We start from the raw sequence: 17,008 nt of genomic DNA, 5'->3' as shown, positions 1-17,008 counted from the left end.
TGCACAGCAAAGGAAAGTCAACAAAACTAAAAGGCTACTGATGGAATGGGAGAAGATATTTGCAAATGACATATCAGATAAAGGGTTAGTATCCAAATTGTACAAAGAACTTGCCAAACTCAACAGCCAAAAAACAAATAATCCAGTGAAGAAATGGGCAGAAGATATGAATAGACACTTTTCCAAAGAAGATAACCAGATGGCTAATAGACACATGAAAAGATGCTCAACCTCATCGATAGCACCACACACCAGTCAGAATGGTTAAAATTAACAACTCAGGACACAACAGATATTGGTGAGGATGTGGAGAAAGGGGAACCCTTTTGCACTGTTGGTGGGAATACAAACTGGGGCAGCCACTCTGGAAAACTGTGGAGGTTCCTCAAAAAATTAAATATAGAACTACCCTATGACCCAGCAATAGCACTACTAGGAATTCATCTAAAAGATACAAAAATGCTGATTCAAAGGGGCAGATGGCACCCACAATGTTTATAGCAGCACTATCAACAACACCCAAATTATGGAGAAAGCCCAAAATTCCATCAACTGATGGATTAAGAAGATATGGTCTCTCTCTCTCTCTCTCTCTCTCCACACACACACACACACACACACACACACACACTCACTGGAATACTACTCGGTGACGAAAAAGAATGAAATCTTGCCATTTGCAACAATGTGGATAGCACTGGAGGGTATTATGCTAAGCGAAATTAAGTCAGAGAAAGATATCATGATTTCACTCATATGTGGAATATGAGAAACAACAGACATAAGGGAAGGGAAGGAAAAATAAGATAAAAACACTGAGGGCTTCAAATTATAAGAGACTTACAAATACAGAACAAACTAAGGGCTGCTGGAATGGGGTGGTGGGTTAAATGGGTGATGGACATTAAGGAGGGCACTTTTTCAGGATGAGCGCTGGATATCATATGTAAGAGATGAATCACTGGGTTCTACTCCTGAAGCCAAGACTACACTCTATGTTAACTAACTTGAAAAAAAAATTTACAACGACAAGAATAATTTTATAATTAAGAAAAGAAGTTCTTCCTATTAAGAAAACATTTACCTTAATAGTTCCAAGATCCATTGGATTTTTCACAATATCATAGTAATTATGTAGCCCCAAAGCATTAACATCAACAGGATTATAAAAGGGCCATGCATAGGACAAGTGTTTCTTTGCAAGCATTTCTTTAAGAATCTCACTACAGTGCCTTAATTGTTCGGTCACTTCAACACTCTTTATGACTTTACATAGTTGCTGAGAATCCGGCAAAACAGTCTTCAGCACATTTTCTTTCATAGGTGGCATTTTCACTGATTTTTTTTCTGCAAGTGTTGGGGAAGATTCACCACTTGCTTTAACTACTGAAGTTGTAGGAGTCGTGGTATCTGCTTTCCTCTTCACACCCCTTGTAACCTGAAACAATTCAATAACAACAACTTGTAATTAAAGTGACATTCACAGCAACAGTTTTCAAACTTTTTTTGATGGTTACTCCTACAGTTAAAAAAACAAACAAAAAAAAAACAAACAAAAAAAAAGGAAAAAATTATCAGTACCATGTCGTCTATATATTAAATATTAGTAAAAGTTAATTTCTTTTCTACAGGTAAATTAATAGCTCAAATATTTTCTTCCTACATCCCAAAGAATGGTCTTATGCAAACCTTTGAGATCAATGAGAGATGGGAAGCAGTAAAAGTCACTGTTATGCAAAAACAAGTTCTGAATACCTGAAATCAGCTACGGTATACAATTTTAAATTATCAACCCATCAAGTTATGATTCAAAAGAAGTTACATAACACACACAAAATAGGTAGTTGGGCAACTGATACTAATATAAAAATATATAAGCCAGTTCAAATTCTACCTAAAAATCTCTAAAATTTGGTTCACATTGTAGATCTGTTAAAAAATGTACACAAAGATTGACTGTGGTATACTGAAGACCAATTTTCAGATCAACTTAAAAAACAGTTTAGTCATTACAACAATCCCTTACACTGAAACATTTTAAAGTCATAGTAAACTTACTTGGGCCACTGTTTGTGAGGTAGTGTTGAACAGAGTACCTTGTGACATGTTTGAAGGAGAAATAGATGTCTTAGGAAATACAGAGGACACTTGCTGCTTAAATACTTTGTCCAGTGCTTTTGGGGATTGTTTTTCTTTACCAGAAGGAACTGCTACATTATGTTGAATCCCTAGTAAAGTGTGAACCAGAGTAAATATGAGTAAAATATAAAACTATTTTTCTATTAGTATTCTATTTTAATTCACTTAGTTCAGCTTTTTAGCAATATAAACACAGGAAACTCCCATTCTCCTTTGAAACCCTCCCACAGGTACTTGCTAACATTTGTTAGACCAATTTGGATATAATACTAGAGACTTCAAACCTGATATTAATGGAAGACTTATCAATTTTATTCAGAAAGGTGCCTGGCTTAAATTTACACTAATAGAGCTCTGTGAGTAGCTTCAGTAAATTTTAGACATCCTGGAGACAAACTACATAATACTATGTAAGGTCTCCAGAATGCTCTGCATAAATATCCAAGAACCTTAAAACTATGACAAAGCCCATCACTGGTTAACACAAAACAATAGATATGAACATAATCTTCTTATCAATACATCCTTCAGATGACTCTGCCGAAGGAACCACTGTGTATGGTCTTCTGCCTTGTATGTTCCCAGAGAACACCAACACTTAAGACATTTGGATCACATCGCTCTGAAATCTATTATTTCAAAAGTCCCATCCTTGTATCCAGGTAACTCCATTCTTCAGACTATGAGACTAATGTGCTGCCCACTACACCAAGAGGGCTGCTACGGTAACTACATTCTTCTAATCACTCAGGCCATAAACCTTGGAGTCATCTTTGACTCCACGGTCGTTCAAACCCAATATCCCCATCCATCAGCAAACTCTTTTGGCTCTATCTTCTTATCCAGAATCTGATTACAATTACAAGTGGTAATCACCCTGGTCCCAGGCATCAATTCTTAACTGGATTTCTACAGTAGTATCCTATGAGCCCTTCTTTCTTCTGCTTTTACATCCTGTAGTCTGTTCTCAAAATAGCCCTCGAAGTGATATTTTAAATTCAAATAAGATCATGACACTTCTGCTCAATGCCCAATGACTTCTAATCTTTTCTTTTCAAATAAAAGCCAAAGTCCCTACAATGCCTTGTAAGGACCTGTGTCATCTCTCTACCTATGCTCCTCCCCCACGTCCCCACCTCTGCCCTCCTTCCAACCGCACTTCCTATCACTCCACCCCTTCACTAATTTCACTTAGCCTACTGGCCTACTGTCCTCAAATTTGGTAAGCATAAGCAGACAATTTGCTCTGCCTGTAAGGAGATAGCCTCATCAGCTCACTCCAACATTCCCTTCATGCCTTTGCTGAAATGTTACCTTCTCAAGCCACCCTATATAGAACAACTTTCTCCTTCCACTCCCACCACTTTCTTGTTCTCTTATTCTTATTTTTTTTCTTTGCCCTTATCACATTTGACATAGAATATATAGATATCCCCGACCCTCCAAATTCTTAACAAACTCAGGAACCAAATATTTTTGAATATATTTTAAGACAGGGCTGGTATTCCTCAATCTCTTATTTCTCATTACTCACTAACTAAAACTTAGGAACCAAAGAGACTGAGATAACCTCCTATCTTTTGATATTCCAACTGTGGCTCTTTGAACTCAGGAGCTAAACAGATAAGTATAATGAGAAATACTTACATTTACTTAGTGTTACCAATTTCCTCAACAAAAACAAAAAGCTCTGTGGGGGAAAGGAACTTTGTTTTGATCTCTACAATATCCCTTGTGCCTAATACAGTACTTGGGACATAAGAGGACTCAATGGATATTTATTGTATGCTTATTATGTATCAGGCCACCATTCTAAGTGCTCAGGCACAATAATGAACAAGATAGAGAGTTTCTGTCCTTGTTGACCATATTGTCTAGTATAAGAAATAGAAAAAAAAAAGTAATCAAAATGATTACAATTGATGCTAAGCACTAGAAAGGAAATAAATGGGAGTACTGACAAAAGACAGAGACCTACTATAAAGAAGATAGCCAAAGAAGTCTCTTTGAAGAGGTATCAATTCAGATATTACTGGAAAGAAGTAACCAGCCAGAGAATGGGGTGGCAGTAAAACTGTATTCCAAGACAATCAGTAGGGAAAACTTCAATGAGTGAGATGAAAGTAGTTCAGGATGAGAATAGAGAAATGGGCAAAGATTTAATCCCAAAAGGCCACGGTAGGAATTCAGACTTCATTTTAATATGAGAAGCTATAGAGGAGGTTTTAAGCAGGTTAATGATGTATTTTTATTTTTTGATGTATAGTTTATTTTTAAAAGACTGCCTTTGCAGGGCACCTGGGTGGCTCAATCAGTCAAGCGTCCGACTCTTGGTTTCAGCTCAGGTCATGATCTCGTGGCTCATGGGTTCAAGCCCCACATCAGACTCTGTGTTGATGGTGGAGCCTGTTTATGATTCTCTCTCCCCTCCTCTCTACTCCTCCCCTGCTCATGCTCTCTCTCTCAAAATAAATAAACTTAAAAATAAATAAAAATAAAAGACTACTTTTGCTATTGTGTAGAGAACACAGAACAATCAAGATCACAGGGGCTAAGAAGATTGTAGCCCAAGTTAGTATTATTGCAAAAACAATCTTAGGATTGAATTCAAATGATTACTAATGAACAGAAGGGGAGAAAGAATCAAAGAAGGAAGGAATCAAGAACAACTTCTATTCTGGCTTGAATAACTGTTTATTAGTACCATTTTCTGTTATACAGAATAACCTAAGAAGTTCAGTGTTTAACTATAAGCAAGGTAAATGAGAGATGTGTATAAGACATCCAAGTGGAAATGTCCAGTGACTTGAAGATAATAATTGGTTTCTCAGGGAGGACTGTGTTAGAGATATAGATTTGAGGATTAATAGCATACAGATGGAATTTAGAAAAAGGATAACTAATATCAAGCCCTGAAAAGAAAACCCCAATACTTTAGAAATCGAATAGAAAAGAATAGGGGCACCAGGGTGGTTCAGTCAGTTAAGCGTCTGACTCTTGATTTCAGCTCAGGACATGATCTCATGGTTCGTGAGTTTGAGCTCCATGTCGAGCCCCATGCACTAAGAGTGCAAAGCCTGCTTGGGATTCTCTTTCTCCTTCTCTCTCTGCCCCTCCCCTGCTCTCTCCCTCTCAAAAAAAATAGTTTGTTTTCAGTATTTAGAAAAGAATGATAATGCCAAGAGGACTACAGAATGGGAAGTAAGCTCACACAACTAGAGTGTGCACAAAGAATAAAGGCATTTCAAGAAAGAGACAGTAGCCTACTAAAGCAAATACTGATTAAGATCAAGTAAAATGAGAATAGAAAAATATTACTTAAATATTGTCACATGAAGACTGATCCAGCTCATGAAGGCAATGGCCCAAAGTGACAGAGAGGGAAAGGATCCTTTTATAGACCTTTGCTCTAGCTGATCCCCCTGCCTGGAATGTTCTTCTTTGTTCAAATCTTAACTTCTTAATGAGGCCCACTCTGAACCCATCATGTTTGTTTGCCTCTCTTTTCCTACTACGATGTAAACTCCAAGATGGCAAAAGTTTTTGTTTTGTTTGATATATCTCAAGAATGCTGACCAGTGTGGTGGCACCTAAAAGTTACTCAAGTATTTCATCTATCAATTCAGTTTAATGTACTAAATTTAAATTTCTTCTTTGCCATAATGTATCAACAGATAACTACATTATTTGGCTATCATATGACAATTTCCCTACCACTGTGCATAAAAATGACATGACTCTGGCAGTAGAAAACTCCTAAAAAAAGTTATTTGGAAATTCTACCAATCCTTCAAGACCAAACTCAGCTTCTGTCACCCCTAAAGCCTTCCCCAGCTTTGCCAGTGTGAATTTCTTACTCTTTTGGACTATAGCACATACTATGTGTAATTTCATCTGACATCTATTATAATGCATGTCTTATTTTTTTTTTAAGTTTTATTTCTAACTAAAATGTAAATTGAAGCTGAGAGTTAGGTTGGTTATACATCTTTGTAACCATCACAATATGTGCATTTTAAGTGACAAACATCCAAATACATTAATGACAGAAAAACAAAGTCAAAGAACTTTTGTCTGATGGAATCTTATGCTTTTAGCAATAATCTGAGCATCTGAAACAAGTAGCTACAACTTAACCACCAAGAAAGTATTAAATATTTTTTAAGGGAAGCATTCTAAAGATAAATAATTTTTACCATGCTTGATAATTTAAGTCAGCAATAATTATCGCTTTGCTTTAACAATTTAAATGGCATACTGATATACTCTTGCAGAACCCTAGGCCATTTACTGTCAGACTTAAGAACAACCTTTTCCAAAGGTGAGAATCAAATAATAACTTTAATAAACAGTGAGTATCTCACAGGATTGGGTAAAGCTTTAAGTCATGACCCATCTTAAAGATCTATCAACAACAAGGAAAAAAGCACACATTATTATCAATTAAAACAATCTTATAGTGGTATAAGTCTCCTATATCCCAGCCACTTAACTATATACTTTACAAACACAAAAGCTAAATATTTTCCTGATATTACACATGAAGAAACTAACATGGAATGGTGATTAAGAAACTTAGCCAAAATGTACACCTGCAGTGATCTAAAAATAAACCAACATTTCATCTATGACAACTTTGGTTAACCTCTACCATAAATCCAACTGAATACCTAAGATTAGTTTTGTAACTCCATACTTAAATATTATGATTATTAGCTGTAAAATATTTCCCTCTAAAGTTTGTTTGTTTGTATGTTTTGAATTAAAAGATAGGAGAATCCTCAAACACAACAGTAACATTTCTTTCTTAGCTATGGGATCTTTGGTACAAGGAACATTGAAAATTTTTGCCCTCTTATTAGTGTAGCACAGATACAAGATCCACTAAAAATACTAATAAATTTATGGGGTGCTTACTATGTGAATGGCACTGTGCTATAGGAAATCTCAGACTCCAAGGCCATAATCGAGACAATCCTCTCTAATCTTTTATGATAGCCATCCTTGTTTTCAAAGTTTGCCTTACTGTTTAAATGGACACCTTATACAAATAAATAGGATATAGAAGGACTTCGGATTGCCTATCTCCTTTGAGGGATTTATTTAGTTCTAGTCATTATATTTATACATGCACATGTACACATTCATATAATATAAAACACAGAGAAAGAAAGAAAACATAAAACTTTTCTGTCTTACCTTTCTTTATTCTTTCCTTACCACGTATAATTTGTTCTTCTTGTGGCATCTGAGATAATTTCTGCCTAAACAACTTCTCTAGGGCTTGTGCCATAAGAACAATGTCATCTCCAGGCTAGAAAATATATAAGATTACAACATGATCAACAATTCAGGCTACCTTAGAGAAGACAGTGACACAGTACTCTTAGTATTTACTAAACAGTATTTATTGCTTCTAAATTAAGTTTACAAAATAGTGCAGCAGCTCATATTTTAAATTCTAACAAGTCACGTTAGAATGTAACATGTAACTTCTAAAAATAACCCAGGTAGCCTTTATGAGTAATAGAGGATTACAATCCAACCAATCCTACTAATACAGAAAGGTTTTAGAAATTAAAATTTCTACCTCACAAATAAGTTAAAATATATTCATGGCTGTGCAAAGTACATGACTTGACTTGATGTGATTGTTTTCAATTAACTATAAGTGATAAAATGAGACTGCAGAGCTAATTTAGTTTTTAAATCTTTTTTTAAAATTTATTCTGAGAGCATGTGTGCATGGGCGCAAGCTGGGAGGGACAAAGAGGCAGGGAGAGAAAGACTCCCAAACAGGCTCCACCCTCAGCAGAATCCCAGGGTGACCTGAGCCTGACCTGAGCCAAAATCAAGAGTTGGTCACTTAAATGACTGAGCCATCCAGCCGCCCCCTTTTTTTTCTTTCAGTTTTTAAATCTTAACTACCTGCTTGGAAGTCTTCCACTTGCTTTACTCACTACTGATAAAAAGCCTAAAGCAGAGAACACTGACTTCGAGTTAAGTATGTCAGGAAAATTACTGAACTTCATTTTAATATGTTAAATGTAAAAATACACTTGACATTGTTAAATTAAAATGAAGTTTCCAATGGCACTTTCAGAATACCATTGGTTCTGATTTTTTAAAAAAATTCATATTGACTAAGAGTCTTAAATTTTTTATTTTATTTTTATTATTTTATTTATTTTTGATTTTATTTTTAATTTTTTAAAATTTACATCCAAATTAGTTAACATATAGTGCAACAATGATTTCAGGAGTAGATTTCTTAATGCCCCTTACCCATTTAGCCCATCCCCCTTCCCACAACCCCTCCAGTAATCCTCAGTTTGTTCTCCGTATTTATGAGTCTCTTATGTTTTGTCCCCCTCCCTGTTTTCATATTATTTTTATTTCCCTTTCCTTATGTTCATCTGTTTTGTCTCTTAAAGTCCTCATAGGAGTGAAATCATATGGTTTTTGTCTTTCTCTAATTTCACTTAGCATAATACCCTCCAGTTCCATCCACGTAGTTGCAAATGGCAAGATTTCATTCTTTTTGATTGCCGAGTAATACTCCATTGTGTGTGTATGTGTGTGCGTGTATATATATATATATATACACACACACACACACATATACACACACACACACACATATATATATATATATATATATATATATATGCCACATCTTCTTTATCCATTCATCCACCGATGGACATTTGGGCTCTTACCATACTTTGGCTATTGTTGATAGTACTGCTATAAACATGGGATGCATGTGTCCCTTCAAAACAGCATACCTGTATCCCATGGATAAATGCCTAGTAGTGTAATTGCTGGGTCGTAGGGTAGTTCTATTTTCAGTTTTTTGAGGAACCTCCATACTGTTTTCCAGAGTGGCTGCACCAGCTTGCACTGCCACCAACAATGCAAAAGAGATCCTCTTTCTCCGTGTCCTCGCCAACATCTGTTGTTGCCTCAGTTGTTAATGCTAGCCATTCTGGCAGGGGTAAGGTGGTGTCTCATTGTGGTTTTGATTTGTATTTCCCTGATGATGAGTGATGTTGAGCATTTTTTCATGTGTTGGTTGGCCATCTGGATGTCTTCCTTGAAGAAGTGTCTATTCATGTCTTTTGCCCATTTCTTCACTGCATTATTTATTTCTTGGGTGTTGAGTTTGTTAAGTTCTTTACAGATTTTGGATACTAACCCTTTATCTGATATGGCATTTGCAAATATCTTCTCCCATTCTGTCGGTTGCCTTTTAGTTTTGCTGACTGTTTCCTTTGCTGTGCAGAAGCTTTTTATTTTGATGAGGTCCCAGTAGTTCATGTTTGCTTTTGTTTCCCTTGCCTCCAGAGATGTGTTGAGTAAGAAGTTGCTGTGCCCAAGATCAAAGAGGTTTTTGTCTGCTTTCTCCTTGAGGATTTTGATGGCTTCCTGTCTTACATTGAGGTCTTTCATCCATTTTGAGTTTATTTTTGTGAATGATGTAAGAAAGTGGTCTAGTTTCATTCTTCTTCATGTTGCCGTCTAATTATCCCAGCACCATTTGCTAAAGAGGCTGTCTTTATTCCATTGGATATTCTTTCCTGCTTTGTCAAATATTAGTTGACCATACATTTGTGGGTCCAATTCTGGGTTCTCTATTCTGTTCAATTGATCTGAGTGTCTGTTCTTGTGCCAGTACCATACTGTCTTGATGATTACAGCTTTGTAGTATAGCTTGAAGTCTGGAGTCTGGGATTGTGATGCCTCCTGCTTTGGTTTTCTTTTTCAAGATCGCTTTGGCTATTTGGGGTCTTTTCTGGTTCCATAAAAATTTTAGGATTATTTGTTCTAGCTCTGTGAAAAATGCTGGTTTGATAGGGATTGCACTGAATATGTAGATTGCTTTAGGTAGTATTGACATTTTAACAATATTTGTTCTTCCTATCCAGGAGCATGGAATCTTTTTCCATTTTTTTGTGACTTCTTCAATTTCTTTCATAAGCTTTCTATAGTTTTCAGTGTATAGATTTTTCATCTCTTTGGTTGGATTTATTCCTAGTATTTTATGGGTTTTGGTGCAACTCTAAATGGGATCGATTCCTTGATTTCTCTTTCTATCGCTTCATTGTTGGTGTATATGACTGCAACTGATTTCTGTGCGTTGATTTTATATCCTGAGACTTTGCTGAATTCATGGATCAGTTCTAGCAGGTTTTTGGTGGAATCTTTTGGGTTTTCCATATAGACTATCATGTCATCTGTGAAGAGTGAAAGTTTGGTCTCCTCCTGGCCGACTTGGATGCCTTTTATTTGTGTTTTCTGATTGCAGAGACTAAGACTTCCAATACTATGTTGAATAACAGTGGTGAGAGTGGACATCCCTGTCTTGTTCCTGACCTTAGGGGAAAGCTTTTAGTTTTTTCCCATTGAGGATGATATTAGCATTGGGTCATTCATATATGGCTTTTATGATCTCGAGGTATACTCCTTCTATCCCTACTTTCTTGATGGTTTTTATCAAGAAAGGATGCTGTATTTTGTCAAATGTTTTCTCTGCATCTATTGAGAGGATCATACGGTTCTTGTTAAGAGTCTTAAATTTAAGGTGGCACTGATAGTTTGGGAACCAAATTTCTATTACATTTCAGCATCACTAGTGATTTTGAGTAAATGGGATGCAAGTTTTAAAATATTTAGATATGGAACAGCTTAAAAAGGATGCAGTACTCTAGGAAACAGGAATACTATATGGAGAAAAAGCTTAATACACAAATCCAGTTTTACGGATGAAAGCAAAAGTGAAAATTAGGGTCAAAATGTCCACATACAGTATCAGACAAGCAAATGCATCAACACAAACGCAAACACTACTACTGGAATAGAACACAGTATCTTTAGGTTAACTTGCCATGTCATGAAGTTTAGATGTATGTAATTTGTTTGAATCCATACCATGAACATTTAACTTAGATTGGTTTATCATTTATAACTGAAATGGCAGAAGTATGGTAAAGAACACATAAATGATACTTTATTCACAGAAACCAGCTATCATTGGCATTTTGGCTCAGGTTATGTTCTCATGGTCTGTGAGATCAAGTCCCATGTTGGGCTCTGCACTGACAAGTCCCATGTTGGAGTCAGCTTGGGAATTTCTCCCTCCCTCTCTGCCCCCCTCCCATTCACACACATGCTCCCTCTCTTTCCAAATAAATCAATAAACATTTCAAAAAATGAAAAAAAAAAAGAAAACATAAAAACCATTACAGGTATTCAGGCAAAATTACGGCAAATAGATCGTGAAAAAATATCGATACATGAAAATTATGAAATCCAGCAAAAAAAAACCCCATCCTTAAAAATATGTAAAATACCCCAGGGGCGCCTGGGTGGTTCAGTCAGTTAAGCATCCAACTTCGGCTCAGGTCATGATCTCGCTTTGGCTCAGGTCATGATCTCGCGGTCTGTGAGTTCAAGCCCCGCGTCGGGCTCTGTGCTGACAGCTCAGAGCCTGGAGCCTGTTTCAGATTCTGTGTCTCCCTCTCTCTGACCCTCCCCCGTTCATGCTCTGTCTCTCTCTGTCTCAAAAACAAATAAACGTTAAAAAAATTTTTTTTAATAAAAAAAAAAAGTAAAATACCCCAAATCAAGGTATGAAAACTGAAATCAGCACACTTTTTATTCACATCCTCTATATGTAAGACCAAAAAAATAATCAAGTATAACATAAACCTTACATACCTTGTTGTATAAATAGCAATTTGAGAACATTATGTTGAAGTCTTCTATACACTCTGAAGCCTTCATATAATATTTATGTTCTAAGCGCTTCTTAATTGTATTTAAATCCATTGGGGTTTTTATAATGGTGTAATAATCCTGTGGTTTTCATGAAAAAAATTCTAAATGTTAGTAGTAAGAACAAATTCATTACAACTATTGGTACACAAAGAAATTTAAGAAGCTATATACGTGTAACTAGAAAGAGCAATTGATTACCTTTAAAAGGCTATAATCTAGAAAACAAAACTTTTGTGATGAGAAACAAAGCTGACTGCCATGGCATTTTTCTTCAGAAAAAAAAAATAAACAACAAATAAGACTAACAAAGACAAGAACATAAGAGTAGAACTATCCTGGAAAATAAAAAGTGAAAGGCGTGAAGAAAAACCTAGAATTTAGGAAGTATGACAGACCCAGAGTATAATCCCAGTGCCATGGTTTACTACTTAACAAATTACTTAACCGTTCTGTTACCAGATGGCTAAAAATTCCTAACAGAAGACCTAAAATTGAATTCTATGTATGATGCCTCTAAGTCTTATGTATGATGCTTCTAAGACAAGAAGTGTCAAGAGCAACTTCATGGAGAAGGTGACATTCATGACAACCTTGCATCAAAAGGTCAAACGACACATTCAAAAAAAAGTGACACATTCTATAACAAGAAAGCATTAACTATAATTTACTATAAACTGTTAAAATAAGAATTAATGCTTAGAAAAATGAGCTTTGTCATTTAAAAAAAATGCTCATTGGGAAATTCTTCAGTGGTACGGAATAAATCGTCTTTATTAAAGATATTTTATAATATTAAAGACTAGTTTATTTCTTTTAGAGATTTATGTGATTTTTCTTTTATAGTTAACATAATCATAGGACACACTTACAGGCAACTTTAGTTTCACAGCATCGACAGGCTGCTGAAAAGGCCAGGAAAAATTATGCCTCCATAAAGCCTTCAGGACAACTTTTTGTAGATACTGCAGTTGATTTGTCAATCGCCCATTTTTCTTAGTATTTACATATTCTGGTGGTGGAGGGTTAACAATTGCTGTTTGTCGACTTGACAGAGACATTCTTAACTGCGTCAAACACTGATAGTACAATGTTGCCTACAAATACACGTCCTTAAAACACAAATACAAAACTAAGTTACTTTCAAAGCACATTTAATATAGTTTCTATAGGAACTAAAAAGGGTTAAAGAGTGGTATTATATTTTGCAGTACATCATGATTAAGACAAAAAAGCCAAATGATAAATGAATCCATTTTTACACAAATACAAACCTTTTTCTATGTAAGTACTAAGAGTTCTTTCATTATGGATGCCTTAGTTTTGGATGATTTAAGGTATTTAAAATTTCACAGTATTTCTTCTGCCTTTCTAAAACACAAACTGAGGTCTTAACAGGAAAAGTCTGTAAGTTCCTGGTAAAAAAGAATTAACAGGAATGTTTATAGTTACTCTACAATTATTAATTCAGTGAAAGAAGAAAGGCAAAATAAAGGATTTTTCTGGCTAATTTAAGTGATTTATTTTTTTTAAGTAGGCTCCATGCCCAACGTGGGGCTTGAATTCATGACCCTGAGATCAAGAGTCACATGCTCCAACAGAGTGAACCAGCCAGGCACCCCTAAAGTGTGCCTTTTAAAACCTGTTAGAAAGAAATATGACACATATTAAAATGCTAGTCTTTAGTGCATATTACTATATCTAAAGTAAAACTTCGTATTTCAGTAAGACAATATCTAAAATTCCTACACAGCATTATTACTTTAAGGATAAAAGAGCAAAGGTACTACGAAGTACATCAATGAAACAAAAAGCAAGTTTAAATAAATTGTCCATTTTTTTAGAACAGTGTTAGATTTAGCCAGTGTATTTGTTTGCATTAAAGCAGTGTTAGTTAGGGGCACCTGGGTGGCTCAGTCGGTTGAGCGTCCGACTTCAGCTCAGGTCATGATCTCACAGTTCATGGGTTCGAGCCCCGCATCAGGCTCTGTGCTGACTGCTTGCTCAGAACCTGGAGCCTGCATTGGATTCTGTGTCTCCTTCTCTCTCTGCCCCTCCCCCACTCACACTTTGTCTCACTGTTCCTCAAAAATAAATGTAAAAAAAAAAAATTTAAAGCAGTGTTAGTTCTCAACCACGTATTAATCACTTCTGGATCTTTTTAAAGAAATTGTGATAAAATACATAAAATTTACCATTTTAACTATTTTTAAGTGTACAGTTCAGTGGTATTAAGTATACTCATTTTTGAGCAACTAATCTTTAGAACCTTTTCATCTTGCAAAACTGAAACTCTATACCTATTAAATAACTCCTCATTCTCTGTTCACCCCAGCCCCTGGCAACCACCATCCTGTTTCTACGAATTTAACTACTCTAGGTATCTAAGTGGAATCATATATTTGTCTTAGTATAATGTCCTCAAGATTAATCTATATTGTAGCATGTCAGAACTTCCTTCATTTTATAAAGTTCAATATTTAATTATCTGTATGTCACATTCTGTGTATCCATTCATTTCCTCAACAGACACTTGGTTAGCTTCCACCTCTTGGCTATTATGAATACTGCTATAAACATGGGTGTATAGTTATCTCTTCAAGACCCTGCCTTCATTTCTTATGGATACACCCCAGAAATGAAGAAGTGAGAACTGCTGGACCACATGGTAATTTTTTTTTTTTTTTTGAGGAGTCCCATACTGTTTTCCATAGCACCAGCAATATTTTACATTCCCATCAACAGTCTACAGGGTTCCAATTTTCTCCACCTCTTCACAACACTTTTATTTAATTTTATTTTTTTTACTAAAAAAAATTTTTTTTTAACGTTTATTTATTTTTGAGACAGAGAGAGACAGAGCATGAACGGGGGAGGGGCAGAGGGAGGGAGACACAGAATCGGAAGCAGGCTCCAGGCTCTGAGCCATCAGCCCAGAGCCCGACACGGGGCTCGAACCCACGGACCGTGAGAACGTGACCTGAACCGAAGTCGGACGCTCAACCGACTGAGCCACCCAGGCGCCCCTAATTTTATTTTTTTAATTACCAGCCATTATAATGGGTGTGAGGTGTTGTGGATCATTTTAAAAATACCAGTGACAAATGCCCAGGCCCCTTGGAGACAGGGCTTGCAAATCAGTTTACTCTTTACAGATCCCCAGTGCTTGTGATGTATAGCCAGGATTAAGAACCTGGCTTAAGTGAAGTGAATTGAACTTGGGAGGCGATTAACAATCTTATAATTTATTTCACTTCATTACACTCTTCTCATGTCATACAAATGTGAACTTTAAAAAAAATTTTTTTTTTAATGTTTTTATTTTTGAGAGAGACAGCATAAGCTGGGGAGGGGCAGAGAGGGAGACACAAAATGTGAAGTAGGCTCCAAGCTCTGAGCTGTCAGCAGAGCCTGACACAGGGCTCGAGCTTGTGAACCACGAGATCATACCTGAGCTGAAGTCAGAGGCTTAACTGACTTATCCACCCAGGTGCCCATGGACTACAACCATTAATGTTATTAACAAAGGGGATAGTCTAGTGTTACAACTGAAACTGATTCTGTTTTGCAATTATTTAAAGTTAACCTATCTTTGGAGTGTCCCAATTACTAGACCCTCTTTTTCACAAAGATAACCACTAAGATAACTTCTTTCCCATAGATTAAATTGTGACTGCTTTTGACCTTTATATAAATGTAGTATTATTTACTATGTATTACACTGCATATGGCCTTTCATCAATATTATGTTTATGAGATTTATCTGTTATTTGTTCGTCTTCATTGCTGTATAGTATATTATGATTGAATTGGACTATACAATCAATCCAACTCATCTTGCAACTTTTGGGTTGCTTACAGTGTCTGACATCTTTGTACATGCTATGAACATGCTTGTGGTGAATATGCACATACATTATTTTGGGTATAAACTCAGAAGTGAAAATGTTGGGTCATAAGTTTTGTGTATTCAACTTTAGGAGATACCAGATTTCAAAAATGTACCAATTTATAGAAGCAGCAGTTTCAGAATCCCACTTATTCCATATCCTTGTTAATATTTAGGGTTAGCAGGGTGCCTGGGTGTCTCTGTTGGTTGAGCCTCTTTGACTCTTGTCATGAGCTCATGGTTTGTGGGTTCCAGCCCTCATCTGGTTCTGCATAAGCAGTGAGGAGCCTGCTTGTCTCCCTCTCTCTGCCCCTCCCCTGCGTGCTATCTTTCTCAAAAAATAAAAACACACAAAAATTGTTTCAATTAAAAAAAATTATCAGTGCATTCCATTTTAGCCATTCTGGTGAGCGTATGATGGGATCTCATTGTGATTTTTATATTTCACTGAGGATTCATGATATGAAAAACCTGTTAAATGTCTATTGACCACATGAATATCTTCTTTGTCAATCACCTGCTGAAGTGTCCTACCCATTTTTCTATTCAGTTGTCTGCTATTATCTTACTGATTTTTAGTTCTTCATATAGTCTGAATACAAAACCTTTGTTATGTGTGGTCCAAGTATTTCTCCATGCGTTTCCTTCACAACCTTATTTTAAATAGGCATCTTAAAAAAAATTTGTTTTATTTATTTTTGAGAAAGACAGAACACAAGTGGGGGAGGGGCAGAGAGAGAGAGAGGGAGACACAGAATCCAAAGCAGGCTCCAGGCTCCAAGGTGTCAGCACACAGCCCGATTCGGGGCTCGAACTCACATACCGTGAGATCATGACCTGAGCCGAAGTCAGGCACTTACCCAACTGAGTCACCCAGGCACTCCATAAATAGGCATTCTTGTCTGCAATGTTAATCCATCAGCTATTACTGTTTTGCCACTACCTTGTTTATCTACTGGTTTACTATCTGTCTCCCAAACGCTCTCTCCTGCTTTGTTTGTATTGCTATAGGACAGACTGAGGTCTTGTTTGACTAATGCCTAGGACAGAGCCTACAGAGGCTGAATTAAAGTGTTCAGATTCAGTTTTATGTTAGAGATAGAGAAGATGTGACTTTTTATATAGGGAGAAATAGGGGAAGAAATCAAGAATGTTTTACTTTTGGGGCACCTAGGTGGCTCAGTCTGTTAAGCATCCAACTTT

General features: G+C 36.2%; 1 protein-coding gene across 4 annotated transcripts in view; it reads right to left on the bottom strand.

The window, feature by feature from the left end:
* The window catches only part of BRDT (bromodomain testis associated), an 80,165-nt gene that overhangs the window by 55,271 nt on the left and 7,886 nt on the right, over nucleotides 1–17,008 (bottom strand). For 2 of the 4 annotated variants that reach the window (XM_043575559.1, XM_043575558.1), the window contains exons 3-8: nucleotides 13,191–13,331; nucleotides 12,789–13,028; nucleotides 11,860–11,997; nucleotides 7,339–7,453; nucleotides 2,059–2,228; nucleotides 1,085–1,438 (exon numbers count right to left, since the gene is read on the bottom strand). In XM_043575559.1, coding sequence (XP_043431494.1) covers nucleotides 1,085–1,438; nucleotides 2,059–2,228; nucleotides 7,339–7,453; nucleotides 11,860–11,997; nucleotides 12,789–12,977 — 966 coding nt within the window. In that variant the 5' untranslated portion in view covers nucleotides 12,978–13,028; nucleotides 13,191–13,331. The remainder of the gene's footprint in view (nucleotides 1–1,084; nucleotides 1,439–2,058; nucleotides 2,229–7,338; nucleotides 7,454–11,859; nucleotides 11,998–12,788; nucleotides 13,029–13,190; nucleotides 13,332–17,008) is intronic. The other 2 variants (XM_043575560.1, XM_043575561.1) reach the window with 1 other exon arrangement.

This window comes from Prionailurus bengalensis, chromosome C1 (assembly GCF_016509475.1).
Source record: "Prionailurus bengalensis isolate Pbe53 chromosome C1, Fcat_Pben_1.1_paternal_pri, whole genome shotgun sequence".
Taxonomy (NCBI): Eukaryota; Metazoa; Chordata; class Mammalia; order Carnivora; family Felidae; genus Prionailurus; species Prionailurus bengalensis.
Note: the sequence above shows the minus strand (reverse complement) of the source record. Positions and strands in the feature narration are given on the sequence as shown.